The sequence below is a fragment of the Parambassis ranga genome, chromosome 5, assembly GCF_900634625.1.
Source record: "Parambassis ranga chromosome 5, fParRan2.1, whole genome shotgun sequence".
NCBI lineage: Eukaryota > Metazoa > Chordata > Actinopteri > Ambassidae > Parambassis > Parambassis ranga.
In genome coordinates, this window is record NC_041026.1 from 24,115,786 (window position 1) to 24,132,439 (window position 16,654).

Here is a 16,654-nt window from a genome sequence, read left to right on the forward strand (position 1 = left end):
ATAATTTGTTTCCTGAAAACATACCTGGATGCAAACAGCACTTCTTACCTGCCCATTCTTCATCGGCCAGTCCTAATTTTATCCTTCACATGAGCTCTTTCAGGCTGGCCTCCATCCATGGTCCAAAAAATGTGATTATATATGTAGAGGCAAGGCTCTCCTCTCCTGACCAAAAAGCAAATCCTCTATCATCTCAGATAGTCTCTGTGTGTGTGCGCGCACTCTAAAAAATAATCAAAACACACGCCAAACAATGGTTGTAAAAAAAAAAAAAAAAGCAAGGGAGTTGTGATTTACAAAGACAAAATGAAAACACTGACTTGTGATGCTAAAGGGAATGGTATCATGGCAGAATAAAAAAAAAAGTGCAGAAAAAGCGCAACATTACAGCAGTGAGATTCTGCAAATCACTGCCAAATCCCTTAAAAGCTCTCCCTCTCTCTCTATCTACTCTTGTTCTTTTTCCTCTGTGTGCATCTCTGTCCAGGCACTCCCCCCTTTCCTCTCTCTCTCTCTCTCTCTCTCTCCCTCTCACTCTGTATCTGTTGAACCCTCTCCTCACTCGTTCTCTCAGCACACTAATGGCCACAGATTGGGATTATCATGCAGGCGTCTGCAAAGAAAGCACTAGGTGGACTAGCCCACATATTTTTTTTTCATACGGCTGAACCACATGCAGACCTCCCCCCTCAGTGCATGATGGAACTCCGTCACTTTAAGAGATTAAATGAGCAGCAATTTGATTCATACTCTCTCTCTCTGACAAACACACACATACACACACACACACACACTGCACTTTTGCACACCTGTCAACATTAGCACAATGTAGAACATATCAGAGAACAAAATAGATTTCTACAGCACAGAATGCTACTGGATTAGATTTATTATTGATTTGAGTTGCTGCTCTGGGAAAAGCAGATCAGTTTGCATCTTATCTGTCAATTTGAAACTTGAACGAAGTATAAATGTACCAATATAGACACCTCAAAGAGGGCATGACGTAGGCTATTTCATTATGAGTCATTTGGAGAATCACAAACAAAACACAAATTGTTTGTCCTTTACATGTTATTTTTAATTTCAAGTTGATACACATAAGAAAAGCTGTTCATCTAATCAGTGAACCCATGAAAAGTCTGAGGTTTGCCTGTACTCAGAAGGAACAATACCACAATGTAAAAATACTTGATTACAAGTTAAGGACCAATGCTCCATTTAAGTATTATCAGGGTGAAACAAGACACTTTTTGTTCAAATCTACCCTAAAAAGACTGATTTCTCCAAGCCGTCCTCCACTTTGGTGTATTCCAGGTGAGACTTGAAGTACTGGCTTTTGTATCGCGGGCTGTTACGAATGTACTCCAGGTAGTCGGGGGTTCCAGGGCAGATAACATTATCTGCCAACAAGATGCTGCCCTTCTTTAGGAGGCCACACTCCTGATTAAAAAAATTAAAAAGTGATCATCATGGCAGAAATGTTTGATCAGTATAAAAAGAGCAAACTTGCCTCCATCAGCTTTGTATCAGGAAGGTAACGATCTTTCCAGTGATCCAAGAAAACCAAATCAAATGTTTCCACCCCAAACTGCTCCTTCATTTTGGGGATTAAGTCACCAGATGCTCCTTCAACTAGCTGGATCTAGAAAGAAGAAGAAAAAACATGGTTTCATCTAACCTATACATCAAGAGTTTAATTTAATTAAATTCTACATTTACCTTGTCCTCTAATCCTGCCCAAGCAATGACCTGACGAGCAATTTTTGCCACTTTTGGGTTAAATTCAAGAGTGATAAACTTGGCACCAGGTGGAAGCAGACGGGCAATCCGCACTGTGGAGTACCCACAGTAGGTTCCCAGCTCCAGCACAGTGGATGGATTTACTTCAGACACCACTGAATCCAGTATGCAGCCTATGGCACACAAATAATACCAAAACGTTCAGAGAAGTTAAGTAAGGTAAGGTTTTATGCATGTACATACTGATATAATAAGCAATCAGTACCTTTCTCATCCCCCACATTCATAGCCCACTCTTTGTGTCTGCAGAACTGATCAATGGCATTTATCACGCTGCGAGGGTCCCCTCTGGTGGCATTCTTCTGTACTGCATGTAGGAGACGCTGGAGGAAACAAAAAACACACTTACAGTGCTTCTGTCTCTTCCGTCAGGTTTGTTTATTCTTTTAAGAAGATTGTGAACAATACTGTACACAGTACAGAACAGTACAGTACATAAGTATGGCCTCTCCAAACTCTGATGTAGAAATGGGCCTTCTTTTACAGCGTTTAAGTTATCACTACTTGGCAACTGCCATGAACTATGCACCTTTTTTATAGGTAGAGCATGTACAGGGCACACCTTTTTTCTAGTAGTAAGACAATCACAGGTTGAGGAATAAGCTCTTTGTACTTCCCTGAAAACACCATGCATATTTGAACAATGACCTTTAACAGAAACATTGAAGAACCTCTTTGCTAACTGTGAAGTGTATGACTTTGTGTTTGTATTGGGGCTGTAGAGAGAACAGCGGCAGTGTTCACTGTGTCTCAGATATTGTTCTTGTAGCTCTTGTAGCAGTGACATCACTGGCTCTCAAAAGAACTGTGAGCAGTTTTATTTGCTGCTTGCTTGTATTGCAAAATTTCTTACATGTTATTTAAAATAAATAAATAAATGCAGAGCATGTTGCAGTGCACCAAATGCACACAAATTCCCAGTCAAGTTTGCACTATGATGCTTGCAGAGCTAAAAATGGATTACACCTTAATGGCATATACATAAACTAAATTATCTGACTAGACTGTGTTATGATATTGTTTTCGGTTGGTCTTGTTTTCTAATTATTCCTTAGTTTCCTGGTTATTTCAGAATATTTGTATTTTCATGTTTTTTGGGGGTATTTCCTGTTTTATTTTGAAAGAATGTTGCCCTGTGTATTCCTGTGTTTTACTTCCTCTTGTGTTTCCCTCCAGTGTGATTACCTGCCCCGCCTTGATTGTGTTGCCCTGTGTCTTGTTACATAAGTGTATTTAAATCTTGTCCTCCGCTTTGTCTTTATCAGTTCATCTGTTTAATTTACTGTCATCACACTGTGTTGTTACTGCATATATGCTGTGTTCCCTCTGTGTTCCTCTTTCTCCCATGTGTCACCAGTTCTTCGTCCCCCCTTGGATTACCTGTGTCGGTGTTTTAGTTTGATTCAGTTTTTTCCTGTCTTTCTATAACCTGCTTCCTCTGTCATCATCTCATGTTCCTGCTTAATATTACACTGCTCTCCTTTTTCTCTGCCTTCTTCTCTCTGATTTCATTCCCCCTTTCTGTATCATCTTGCTGTCTTTCTCTGCAGCTCTCCATTGTGTAGAAATGATTGTATAAATTGTGTACATAAATGTGTCTCAAAATGTTGTGCCTATAGATTTTACTGCCAGAGAACACAAGTCGGCTCAGTTTGCATTGAACAGCACACTGGATGTCAATTTTATCCTGGACACACTGAAGAGTACCTACTCTTCCTCTCTCTCTACTCTTCCATCACTTCATCTCCTTCTCTTACTAGTTTTGTATTTCCTCCCTTCAGAAAGCTGAGCTTTGACTCCTGGTGTCTTTGAAGAAAGTGCATACACGGTCACTTGATATTTTTATGCAAATGTTACTCAAATAGAGCAAGCAGATCATTTTTGTAACTGATGTTTTGCCAGTTAGTGGCTACAGGCTGAAGTAAGATGGAACTTTCTGCATCCACCTATGTGCTCGTGTTGATTTTGACATATTCTAGATGGTAATTAATGTCCAAATAAACCAGCATACACCATCAATACAGATGGTCCATTGTCACAAAGATCTGACCCTGAGAAATATAAGGCAGTTAAAGCTGTATAGATGTTAATAATTAAGTGCTCATTGAGTGTGTGTGGCTACAAAGCTTTATCTTCTGTCAGCCTCAATCATCATCACTCAAGCTCCTGTGCTTGCAGGACTACAATATGCTAATCCAGTTATTTGTATGTAAGAGCTGATCTTCTAAGAGGTGAGTGTTTATGGAAGGCACACCTGAGGCCGTGTGGACCGGGTCAGCATGTCCAGCATTCGTTCCTCAATGATGTCATGCCAAAGCAGTGCCAGTCCAGTGTGGTACTGCACAACAGCAGGGATCACCCATCTGTACAGAACATACAGAAGAGCTGCTCCACCAATGCAACTGTAAAGAAGAGTCAGCAACATCCTGCAAGACAGAGAAGGTAAACACTCATTCAGCAGGGCTGAGGAGAGGAGCAGTGATAAATGTGCCACAGACACAGTGCAAAACAGCACATCTGCATTGAATTAATGAAAGCTCTCATGTCTCCCCTCACCCCCTTTGTGTCAGGCTAATGAGATGGGTGTTTACTATGCAGAGTACAATACTGTTACTGCTCCTAGTTTCATCTGCTGCTGATGTTATCACTACAGACTGTCATTTAATATCAACAGCAATAAGCACTAGTACACACAAACACTGACAACCTTTTCCACTCTTAGATATCCGAGGCACAAATGAAAAGGGCAGCAACAGAGCAAAATCAAAAAAAGAGGAGAGAAGCACTGCCAGAAGCCCAAACAAGAGCCCCCAGTGTGGGAAAGCAGGCTGGAAACGACTCTACGATGCACTCATGATGCAACTGTGAAAGACCACTGTTGGTTGAGGTAATTCCTTTTGATTTGGAGTTTGAGTTGCATGGCAACTGGCTGGGGGTTAAGAGCAGTGTCACAGAAGGCAGAGCACCATGACTTTAACCTTTACCTTGGGTTCTTTCCAACATATACCATATGCAGAGCCTTGGTTAAAAAAAACAAACACTCTTGCATCTTTTTTCATTCTGTGGACACATTGTGCCAACTCACATGCTGAGCATACTATCTACCTGAACTAAAAAGAAAACATAGACACTTTTTTGCAAAAATAACATGACTGGTATGCCTCTGCAGAGCCAGTTTGCCACTAAATGTAAGCTTTGTTCTTCCACAATTTCACAATCCTACAAGCACACTCAGTCCAAAACAGGAATTAAAACCAGACTCGTGCTCTCTTTCTTGCAAAACAGGAACAAAGTCTCATCAGGAATAAAAAGAAAAGCAACTCTTGCATTTTTTATTAGAATCAAAAAGAAAATAAAGACTTACATGCATGGGTAGGTGGCGTTCCCTTTTCTGTCCTCACCTTGTCTTGCTGCGAGAGGAAAGGCTGTGAGTTTTCTAACAGCCGGACATATGCTTGCATTTACATGCCACTAACTCCTCCCTTCTCTTCCTTCCATCCCCCTACTGGGAGCTGTGCAGAATGTGAGCATGGAAGGAATGTACAACAGAGCTAATCTCAACAGTCAACACATGCGCATACACACTCACTCAGCAATCACAGCAGTCACAGAAAAGCAGGGCATTTAATGGTTTAATACGGTTAAATCTGAGTGCAGTTTCTACAAGTAATATTATTTTATACATTGTGGATGTTTTTCTTTAGAAGTGTCTTAATTGAAGTTACACAATCTGTTTTAAATAAACCACCATATAAACATCTTTCTGAATAAATCTCATCCCTTCTTCTGGTTATAGTTGCATTTTCATTACTTAAACAAACAACGTTTACTTTCTGTGATTTAAATGTAAAAAAAAAAAAAAAAACATTCCAAACTCAAGGTCTTTGCAATCATATATGAGGGCACATATTCAGCAAAACAAACCTTAATTTTGCCATTGTAGAGCCTGACATATACTTCCATTAAAAGATCAAGACTTGAATGAAAAAGTATGTTCATGATGCCAGCACCAGGTTACACCCACAGCAGGCCTATGTCACAGATATAGTCTGCTGAGCTCTAGGTGAGGCCACTGTTAGTAGGAGGCAAGCCATGGGTGTTTCAGACACTGGGCAGCTGTGGCTCTTTTCTCTGGCAGCATCTCCAACATGGTCAAGAGGAACGAACTGAACTGCATAGCTTCCTCCCGTGGCCACTCATACTTATCCAGCAGGATCTCAAACAAGCTCCATGGTTTCAGCTTTGAGATATGCCGCAGTTGTCCTAAAGAAAGTAAAAGGAAGACTCATGAATCAGGGTGATAAACCAGGACGCCAACTAATCTCTACCCACTTCATTATCCTCCCCCACATATTACATCAATGACCAATAGCTAAGAAAAGACTACAGGCCCTGATCATATCAGCCTCTAGGCCCTTATGTGCTGTGCAACCCAGCTGTCTAGCCTTCTGTTCATCTTCAACTGGACTATGTCTGCCTAAAGGATACCAGTGCTTCAAATTCAAATTCAAAGACATTTTGTTTTAGTACTAGTACCAAAAAAGCCTCCCTGTTTGCCCCAGAACAGAAGAAGCCACCCGAAGTTCACTGATGACACAGACAAATTGTACAGAATTATTATTCTGTATTTTTTAGAATACATGACTTTACCTTTACGACTGAAGTATCGCTTAGAATTTCTCCCTGAGAGGGCAAACTGGGTTGGAAGAGGTCCCAGCAGCTCAATAATGTGGGCAATGTGATCTGGGAGAACATGGGCAGATACTACATTTTAGGCGCATTCATAGTAGTCACGACAAAAAGGGTGTCATAAACAACATCAACCTTCCTCGCGGGAGAATGTGGCTCCTGACTGGGGATCAAACAAATAGTCTCCCGTGGCCAACTCAAACGCCTGCAGGCCACACAAAAAAAATAAAAATAAACAATTGTGAGGACACAATCTGCAATGCTGAAACAAGTGAATAAATAAGAGACACACAGAGACTATCGTCAACACAGGTGCTGTGCTCACCATGCAGGCAGTGCTCCAGATGTCAGCTGGTGTGTCATAATCAGCACCAATCAGGACCTCAACTGAGCGGTACTGACACGTCTGGATGTCTTCAGTAAAATGTTTGTTCTGAAGAAAGATGAGCTTTAGTGTTACATTAAAATTTAACAAAACACCAACTTCATGGATAACATCAAATTCATCCAAATTCCTATGGCTGGTCTGGGTCTTAATTTAGCATACCCTGCAAGCTAAAATTTGCTAATTAGCAGTAACTACAAACCATAGCTTTGAATGCCAAATCTTTGGTCCTAAGTATGGACCAAATTTAAATGAGGCTGTTAAGTGAGAAGACTACAGTTTACAGTTTATTGTGAAGGGTCATGAATGTTTTGGAAAATTTCAGTTGAAATAATTCAGTCTGAGTACTGTACATTGCCATGTTTAGAGGCAAGCTGCAAGCAGGAATAAACCAAATTTAATATATGAACTCTCACTAAAAATATAACATATTTGTTGCATTTTTCCAGCTTCGCTAAATCAAGTATGAAACATGACAACCTTTACTGTGTAATAAAGAGCATGATATGTCTCTCTCTTTTCTTACATCTGCCCACACAGTCTTGTCTCACTGACACTTATGGCAGCTGTGTTTGTCACTGGAGGGCGCTGTATCATCAACTCCGAGGCAATGGAAGCAACCAAACATAATTCTTAAAGGGGAACAAAGTGAGAAACCCAAAGAATCCAAACCACAGAGCTGCAGCTGGACCCGACTTATACTTTAAGCAATCCAATGGAATGTTACTATCTTATTTGGGGTACAGGAATTTCTAAACCAGCTTTAATTAAAACATGGTGTATGTATGCACTTTGTTTACTGACCACCCAGCAGGCATTTCCCAGGTCGGCTATCTTGATGAGGATTTTGTCAGCATTCTGAGGCTTCAGTAAGTCCAGGACTACATCTGAGTCACTAACACCTATGATACAAAAAATGACCCAAATAAACATACTATACTAGTAATATAGTGTTAACACTATAGTACTAGTATAGAGTTAACACTGACCAGAAAGTTTTTACTGAAAGTGGAGATGGCCTGAAAGTTGAAAAACAACTAACCTAATGAAACTGACCTCTAGGAGCGGATGCAGAAGGTCGAGGAGGCACTTTTTCTGCAGTGTGATGTAGTAACACTGATCTGGTGCCACAGACAGGAGCATTGGTGCCACATTCTGACCAGTAGAGGGAGTCTCTGTAGCTTTGTGGATTAGAGTCCAGTCCATCTTCCAACAGCAGAGTCTGTCTGCTTAACTGGAGGTTAGAACCAAAGACCTTAGTGTGACACGTGGAGCTGGGGGTGCCAAAGGGAGCATCACCATCCAGAAGAGGTTTGTCTCGCTTATGTTCAGGCGCAGTATCTTGTTCTCGTCGTTTTCTGTCTTTGCCCATCAGCCGCTTAGTTGGATTCTTGGAAACCTTGCTGGACTGCACCATGAAGTCAGGTGAAAGGTCGAAAACATAAAGAAAAAGAATAAATTGTGCTCAATGAACAAGGAAGTGCAAATCAAGCAAATTACACAATGAGTTCTCTGGCCACATGCATCCTGCATCCTGACAGAATCTGACCATAAATAAACACTCCGATAGACACAGAAATTCTTAAAATAAAATACACATGCATACACACACGATCTATAAGGTAAAAACTGTGACTACCCTGTCACAGCTCTAATTAATAGTGTAGGATTTAAGTCCTACCCTTGTCAGCCTCACATGCACCACAGTGATATAAATTATATATATGTGTTATGACAAAAAATTCAGTGCAGCATGCTGGCATGTGCTCAATCTTTAATAGTTTCACATGCTGTGTTCCAATCATGTTTACAAGATGCAATAAGGATGTATGAGTGTTAAAAAAAGCAAACCAAATCCTCTGTCTTACCCACTCTCCAAGAGTGTGGAAAACACCTGTCAGCTTTCCCAGTAAGTTTGACAAACTCTTGGGAAGTCATAGCAGAAATGCCCAAGTCATACAACTACATTAACCATTTTTACATTGCAGTAATAATAATAATAATAATAATAATGTTTTCACACCTGTTTTTCTCTTGAGGCTTTGTTCACTGGAAGGAAGTGAAAACATCAGCAGGAGGAGCCCCGGGGATGGGGGAAAACCCACCAAAAACAGAAAGCTGATAACATTTTTAAGAACAGGACATAATCTATGATTATGAGCATAGCACCACTAACCTGAAGAGCTGTCAACTGCAGAAGACATAGGCAGCTGCCACAGCTTGGTGCTGGCTGCAAGCCTTTGAATATAAGCCTCATCCACTCTCATGAGGATGTTTTCCGGCTTGATGTCTGTGTGGATAATCTTGCATTTAGTGTGCAAGTAATCTAAACCCTGCAAAACCTATGATAAGGAATAAAAAATGAGTCACTTCTTGTCAACAAGGAGCAATCACAACAGATAATCTAAGAGGGAGTATGATGATAGTAGAATAGAGTAAATGGATGCATAACACCTGTGTGAGGATGCTTTTAACACAGGGCAGGGGGAGGCCTGTGTAGTTGGACTTGATGATCCACCTCAGCAGCTGGTGGCCCAGAACCTCCAGAACCATGCACACATCTGATGAGTAATTAAAGACAATTTCACAATACAGAGAATCTTAACTCAAGTTACATTAACAGAATGTGCACGATGGAGCATCTGTGTAAGGATACGCTCTCCGTTCACTCCAGAGATCCTGAAGTCATCAATGAGGTGCACAATTCTGTCACGTTTTAAATCTTTGGGGTCACTGTCCCTTACCTAATGGACATACATTAGATATATTTTATCTTTGAGGACTTACAATAATGGTGAAGGTAACAGTGAAGATTTAATGATGCAAGAAAAAATGCAAGTTATTGTATTGCTGTATTGTCCAGGTTCTCTAAAACTACCAAACCACTGACACATTTTAGAAGTTTGATCTCATCCAGTGCTGTCTCTGTGAAGGTCTGAGCACTCTTCACCACCTTCAAAGCCACAAAGTGCCTCCTCCTGTAGGCCAACAAATGCAGCAAATATTTAATGTCACCATATTAGGTTGTTAATAGAAAGGTAAAAAGGTCAAATGTGTACTTACACCATATCCCAGCAGAGCCATACAGTTGAGAAGTGACCCCATCCCAACTTTTTGACTACTTGGTAACGGTCAACAAATATTGCTCCAATCTCTACAGGGTAGTATCCACCTGTGTAGCACAGAGCAAACATGAAAGAAAAGATCTACACCCCTGCGTGAAATTTTAGAGTTACGGGCCCGCCTACCTATGCCATAGTCTGCAGGATTTTCCTGTTGCTCATCATATGATCCTAGAGGTTCAGGTGAAGGATTGTTTACAGGTGGAGGGCAGTGTGGTTGACTGCTAGGTTTAGGACTCCTTTTTGGGCACTGGGTTATTTGAGGGCGTGGTTTAATGGGTGGATTCAAAGAACTAGTTGTAAGTAGAGCTGATATAGCAGCAGCATATGATGATGACATGTTTAACTGGAACCTTTGTGACTTTGAGCACAGCTGAAGATGAAGAGCAAGGGCGATAGCACCAGAAGCTATTAAAACAAATAAGGAAATGAATAGAGCAAAAAATGGAAAGAGATTCCTGCTTCACATCTGAAACACGGTCACTGGCTTTGTCTTATTTTGTGTTTTTAACTACTGCCTCCAGTAGGTTGTTTGCAATGACATTTTGGAAGGACCAGTGAATGTTTATGTTTATTTTTAACTAGATGAATGGCATGTCAACGTAAATAGCTCCTGACACTGGCCCTGCTGCAACTGGACTCTTCCTGATATTGCACAGACTACTGCAGTGACAGAGCCAGCACTGGTTTGGACATGAAAGCCACCATATACGTCTAATTTCACTGTCCTGGTTTTTGTCAAGACAGATTAGATACTTAGTCCACGCTCTCACTGTACTCATTGACCTGTTGAGCTTATTTTGTGTGCATGTATGGTAAATAACAAAAGTGTTAAGAGGCACTGATATCTACAGAAGCTCAAGTCAAGGGGAGATTTTTACTTCAAAAATAAGAGTCTAACATATGTTCATGCTATTGCTGCCACTTTTTAATGGACAGTCAATAGAAGATTTAAAACTTAAATAACAAAAATGCTGCTAGCATATTAGCTTTTGAGGGCTTCACCAAAACAAAACTGTTACTGCTAGCTAGCATGTTAATTCACTGCACCTAACAACTAACCAAACATTTACCGGTGCCATGAAGTTAACTGTTACGTTGGCTAGTTTTGTTTTTTGATAAACGGTTTAATATACTGACTACATTTGCCATTTGTAATAAGAAAACAAGTGTTTTATTCTGAAGGTTTTCGCAGGAAGTCGGCTTGTTCTCGTGCTACACCGACTGAAAAGTTTCTGCTCAATAACCACGACGCTACAAAAACTCTGCCAGCGTAATTCCCTTGTAATAAATACTCAACAGCATCAGAGGAGGAGCCCACTTACCCCTGCGTGCAGTGGATCCTGTTTTAGAGTTTGTAACGCAGGAAATAACACGAGCCTGGCACGAGGAGCAGACGCCCTCAGACTCGCGCGCGGTGCTCGAGCTCACGCTCCTCTGTCTGGTCCAGGAATGACTGCAGCTGCTGGCCACCGGAGCTCCGCTTCCAGAGGCGGGAGGAAGTCACTCTCTCATATGTGTAACTACATTAAAAACAATGTTGTGGGTTACCTTAACCCTCATGCATTGTTCGCAAACACTACCCTAATGTGTTGTTCGGGGACAAAAACGTCCTCTAACTTTAACGGTTTTAAAAATATATTAGATAAATATATTTTTGAATTTTTTTTGCATAGACCTTTTAATTAACTTCAGTTCTAATCAACAGTAGTGAAAAAATCATTTTCCCCCAGGATTTTAACCCTTTAATCACCAATTTTATAAGGGGTGGTGCTGAAAATTGAAAAAAAAAACACAAAATGGCTCATTTTTAATAGAAAAGGTGAATGTGGACTGGATTCTTTTGAACCTTTATTACAGTCTTGGTCATGTCAAACATCAGTAAAAAAATTGACTTTATTGCATTATTAGTTTTTGCACAGCACTGGATTTTCTTTTTTTCTCCCTAATGTGTTGTTCGGGGACAAAAACGTCCCCTAACTTTAACGGTTTTAAAAATATATTAGATAAATATTTTTTTGAACTTTTTTTGCATAGACCTTTTAATTAACTTCAGTTCTAATCAACAGTAGTGAAAAAATCATTTCCCCCCAGGATTTTAACCCTTTAATCACCAATTTTATAAGGGGTGGTGCTGAAAATTGAAAAAAAAAACACACAAAATGGCTCATTTTTAATAGAAAAGGTGAATGTGGACTGGATTCTTTTGAACCTTTATTACAGTCTTGGTCATGTCAAACATCAGTAAAAAAATTGACTTTATTGCATTATTAGTTTTTGCACAGCACTGGATTTTCTTTTTTTCTCCCATTTTGTCCCATAGACTTACATTATAAACACACTTTTTTTGACTGCACAGCCATGGCACTACATAATCATGCATTCTTGATTGTTGGTGGTTTACCCTGTTGGTAGGAGGTAACATTTGTGATTTTTACAGTTAACAACTTAATTACCATATTAACCCTTTACCTGCAGGGCTGTGCTCATGTACTGTAGTTTCTGGCTTGTATATGGAGTTATAGGGAGTATTTTAGCACATAATTGTGTGTCTACACACTGTGTGTGTATGTTAGAGAGGAAGAGAGCCATTTGCACACTGATCTTGTTGTCTGTGAGTACACACAACCACAGAGTCTTCATAGTAAACAAAAACAAAGAAAGTGTTGCTATGCATGTGTGGCCCTTTGATGTCTACAGGTGCAGACTAAACAAAACAAAAAGGCAAGTGGTCTTACATGTGACCTTGTGGTCATTTGATGGTGAGAAGAGCAGAAAGCAACATGAAGAGAGGATTCACTTGTGCACAATCTCTGGAAATGATTGTGCAGCCTGGCTCTATGAAGGGCCAGGCTGTGAAGCTGTGAAGGCTGCACAAGTAGATCCGTCACTTGTTCACAAGCGAATCCTTCATTCGTTCACAAGTGAATCCTTCACTCATGCACAGGTGAATCCTCTCTTCATGCTGCTTGCTGCTCTTGTCACCATTAAATGACCAGGAGGATGCATGCAAGTCCACTAGTGTTTTTGTTTTGTTTAGTCTGAACCTCTCAGCATCAAAGGGCCCGTCACTTACTTTTAGGGCTGCAACAAATTTACTTTACTTTACTTTACTAAACTACTTTTAATACTAATTTTAGTAGGGGACTAAACTGTAGATTAGATTTGGTTAGTCAATGATTATTTAATATGTTATCAAGTTATCTATCTATGGTGTCTAGTTAGTAACATGCACATGTACGTATGGTCGTGTGGAGCGCAACACACCATGGAAAAGGGGCACTTAGACTTCACTTAGAATAATTCAGTGATCTCAACTGAGACACTAACCTAAAAGTAAAGTCACTCTACTGGAGGACGTGTTTTCCGAAAGCTAAAAAAAAAAAAAAACAGCTATTTTACCCATCCACAACTTCAGACGCCAGAACTCCTGGATGTTTTCATTTTACATGCTTATGCATTGCCGTTGTACGTCTGAATTAGGTACACTTCACTTACTTAGTAACTTTATTTTCCTGACTTTCCTTCCCTGACAGTGTGCAAATGGCTCTCTTCCTCTCTAACATACACACACAGTGTGTAGACACACAATTATGTGCTAAAATACTCCCTATAACTCCATATACAAGCCGGAAACTACACTACATGAGCACAGGCCTGCAGGTAAAGGGTTAATATGGTAATTAAGTTGTTAACTGTAAAAATCACAAATGTTACCTCCTACCAACAGGGTAAACCACCAACAATCAAGAATGCATGATTATTTAGTGCCATGGCTGTGCAGTCAAAAAAAGTGTGTTTATAATGTAAGTCTATGGGACAAAATGGGAGAAAAAAAGAAAATCCAGTGCTGTGCAAAAACTAATAATGCAATAAAGTCAATTTTTTTACTGATGTTTGACATGACCAAGACTGTAATAAAGGTTAAAAAGAATCCAGTCCACATTCACCTTTTCTATTAAAAATGAGCCATTTTGTGTTTTTTTTTTTCAATTTTCAGCACCACCCCTTATAAAATTGGTGATTAAAGGGTTAAAATCTTGGGGGAAAATGATTTTTTCACTACTGTTGATTAGAACTGAAGTTAATTAAAAGGTCTATGCAAAAAAATTTCAAAAAAATATTTATCTAATATATTTTTAAAACCGTTAAAGTTAGGGGACGTTTTTGTCCCCGAACAACACATTAGGGGGTAAAATTTGCCCACAGTGTACCGTTGACCTATGAAAAATTTTAAAGTCATATTAACAAAATTTATGTAAAATTAAGCTTATTGAGGAAAAATGATTCAATTTGTCCACATATTGACAAAGTTATGGCCAAAATAAACAGAAAAATTTCTCTCAGAGGACAAAAATGTCCCGAACAACACATGAGGGTTAATTTCACTGCAGACTTTATGCCATTTAAGACCAATAACATTTTCCTTTAGATGACTCACAGTGACATGTTTTCACAGGCTCATACTGAATGAGTGTGACCTTCACACATATCACAAAATCACCAACTAGGACATGATTTTTAAAAAAAAAAAAATAATAATAATAAAACCATGTAGATTAAAATAATTATTTCTTAAACCATAGAGCAAATCCTACTAAAATAAAAATGAAATTCCAGTTTTACACATGTTTGAAAAATGATTTTAAAAAAAAATGTAATAACATAAGTCACTACTCAAAGCAGGAAGCCATGATGCACACTAAAATGTGGTTCAATAATTCACTTTCACTTAAAAAAAAGTAAAATGAAAATAAATTAAAAATTACATGATTCACAGATTGGATTAGTCTTCATTGTTTTTTTTGCTCTGACAAATGATCATTACAGTGACAAACAAAAAAACAAATTCAATCATTCATTTCAACATGACACTTTATTTAGTAGAATGAATGCACAATCTCATACATACAGCTCAGAGCAGGCCATTTCATTCTGACAGGCCTGTAATAAGGAGAAGAGAAGAGAAAACAGCTGCACTTAAATATCATTTTTTTTAAAAATCAAATATTAACACTTCACACTGCTGAACGAAATGGTTTCAACACACATTACCAGGTCCCGCACTGATGAGAAAGGGCTACAGTAGATAGCTACAAAATGTTACAGGTTCATAAATATAATATAGTTTGAATACATTTGCTTCAGAGCTAAATTTATATTCATTTATTTTGAACTTATAGAGTACATTATATGAAAAATACCTTTATGACCCCCAGTGCACAGCAGTTTGGTCTTTGATTTCAGGTTTTAACGAGCTAGAAGGAGCTCTATGGAGCTGGAAACTAAGAGGACATGAACACATCAGACAGCAGAAAGAAAAAAAAAACAGGCAACACTCAGCAGTGCTACAGTTTGTATATTCCCGTAGAAAAAAAACACGACATATAATACACATAAAGAATTACATTCAAATGAGTACTGAGATGGCAAAAGAGCAAGTACATGAAATGAAGAACAAACTGAACTTGTGAAAAAGTCTGTTACATTCTGGTATGCCAAAATACAATATTTTCAGTGTCCTTGAGGAATTTATACCTTCTTCTGATTTGTTTACATCAAAGAATGCTATTGAGGCCGATTACAGTAACTTTAGGGCATTATGTTAAAAGAAAGATGAGAGGAAAGTCATGAGACATTCATACCCGCAAGCTAAAATTTGCTAATTAGCAGTAACTACAAACCATAGCTTTGAATGCCAAATCTTTGGTCCTAAGTATGGACCAAATTTAAATGAGGCTGTTAAATGAGAAGACTACAGTTTACAGTTTATTGTGAAGGGTCATGAATGTTTTGGAAAATTTCATTTGAAATAATTCAGTCTGAGTACTGTACATTGCCATGTTTAGAGGCAAGCTGCAAGCAGGAATAAACCAAATTTAATATATGAACTCTCACTAAAAATATAACATATTTGTTGCATTTTTCCAGCTTCGCTAAATCAAGTATGAAACATGACAACCTTCACTGTGTAATAAAGAGCATGATATGTCTCTCTCTTTTCTTACATCTGCCCACACAGTCTTGTCTCACTGACACTTATGGCAGCTGTGTTTGTCACTGGAGGGCGCTGTATCATCAACTCTGAGGCAATGGAAGCAACCAAACATAATTCTTAAAGGGGAACAAAGTGAGAAACCCAAAGAATCCAAACCACAGAGCTGCAGCTGGACCCGACTTATACTTTAAGCAATCCAATGGAATGTTACTATCTTATTTGGGGTACAGGAATTTCTAAACCAGCTTTGATTTCAGGTTTTAACGAGCTAGAAGGAGCTCTATGGAGCTGGAAACTAAGAGGACATGAACACATCAGACAGCAGAAAGAAAAAAAAAACAGGCAACACTCAGCAGTGCTACAGTTTGTATATTCCCGTAGAAAAAAAAACACGACATATAATACACATAAAGAATTACATTCAAATGAGTACTGAGATGGCAAAAGAGCAAGTACATGAAATGAAGAACAAACTGAACTTGTGAAAAAGTCTGTTACATTCTGGTATGCCAAAATACAATATTTTCAGTGTCCTTGAGGAATTTATACCTTCTTCTGATTTGTTTACATCAAAGAATGCTATTGAGGCCGATTACAGTAACTTTATGGCATTATGTTAAAAGAAAGATGAGAGGAAAGTCATGAGACATTCAAATA

At 39.0% G+C, this 16,654-nt stretch overlaps 2 protein-coding genes across 3 annotated transcripts; both read right to left on the reverse strand.

Moving 5' to 3' along the window:
• Positions 1-878: 878 nt before the first annotated feature.
• On the reverse strand, positions 879-5,316 carry comtb (catechol-O-methyltransferase b). The gene is made up of 6 exons (XM_028404896.1): positions 5,168-5,316; positions 4,058-4,229; positions 2,009-2,126; positions 1,723-1,916; positions 1,514-1,645; positions 879-1,443 (listed from the first exon to the last, which is right to left on the reverse strand). Coding segments are annotated over exons 1-6 (798 nt in total). The 5' UTR covers positions 5,170-5,316; the 3' UTR covers positions 879-1,263.
• A 112-nt stretch (positions 5,317-5,428) lies between these two features.
• Positions 5,429-11,451, reverse strand: LOC114435276 (SRSF protein kinase 2-like). 2 transcript variants are annotated; one of them, XM_028404892.1, is made up of 15 exons: positions 11,325-11,451; positions 10,126-10,407; positions 9,941-10,049; positions 9,768-9,855; positions 9,534-9,621; positions 9,332-9,438; positions 9,054-9,219; positions 8,901-8,926; positions 8,746-8,802; positions 7,934-8,285; positions 7,682-7,779; positions 6,818-6,925; positions 6,628-6,697; positions 6,454-6,546; positions 5,429-6,066 (listed from the first exon to the last, which is right to left on the reverse strand). In XM_028404892.1, the coding sequence occupies exons 2-15, from the start codon at positions 10,337-10,339 to the stop codon at positions 5,879-5,881; spliced, it is 1,764 nt and encodes a 587-aa protein (XP_028260693.1). In that variant the 5' UTR covers positions 10,340-10,407; positions 11,325-11,451; the 3' UTR covers positions 5,429-5,878. The 2 variants fall into 2 exon arrangements, with proteins under 2 accessions (XP_028260693.1, XP_028260694.1); XM_028404893.1 differs by lacking the exon at positions 8,746-8,802.
• Between the last annotated feature and the right edge of the window lie 5,203 nt (positions 11,452-16,654).

Bases quoted from the DNA above. Each gene is read 5' to 3' on its own strand.
- comtb (XM_028404896.1), bottom strand. The intron at 2,127-4,057 runs GTGTGCCTTCCA...TGTTTCCTCCAG, and splicing joins CCCGGTCCACACGGCCTCAG to CGTCTCCTACATGCAGTACA. The intron at 1,444-1,513 runs GCAAGTTTGCTC...TTTTTTAATCAG, and splicing joins CTGATACAAAGCTGATGGAG to GAGTGTGGCCTCCTAAAGAA.
- LOC114435276 (XM_028404892.1), bottom strand. From the start codon at position 10,339: ATGTCATCATCATATGCTGCTGCTATATCAGCTCTACTTACAACTAGT. The intron at 9,220-9,331 runs GTGTTATGCATC...TCCTTATCATAG, and splicing joins TTAAAAGCATCCTCACACAG to GTTTTGCAGGGTTTAGATTA. The intron at 8,927-9,053 runs GTTAGTGGTGCT...ACTTCCTTCCAG, and splicing joins TGCAGTTGACAGCTCTTCAG to TGAACAAAGCCTCAAGAGAA.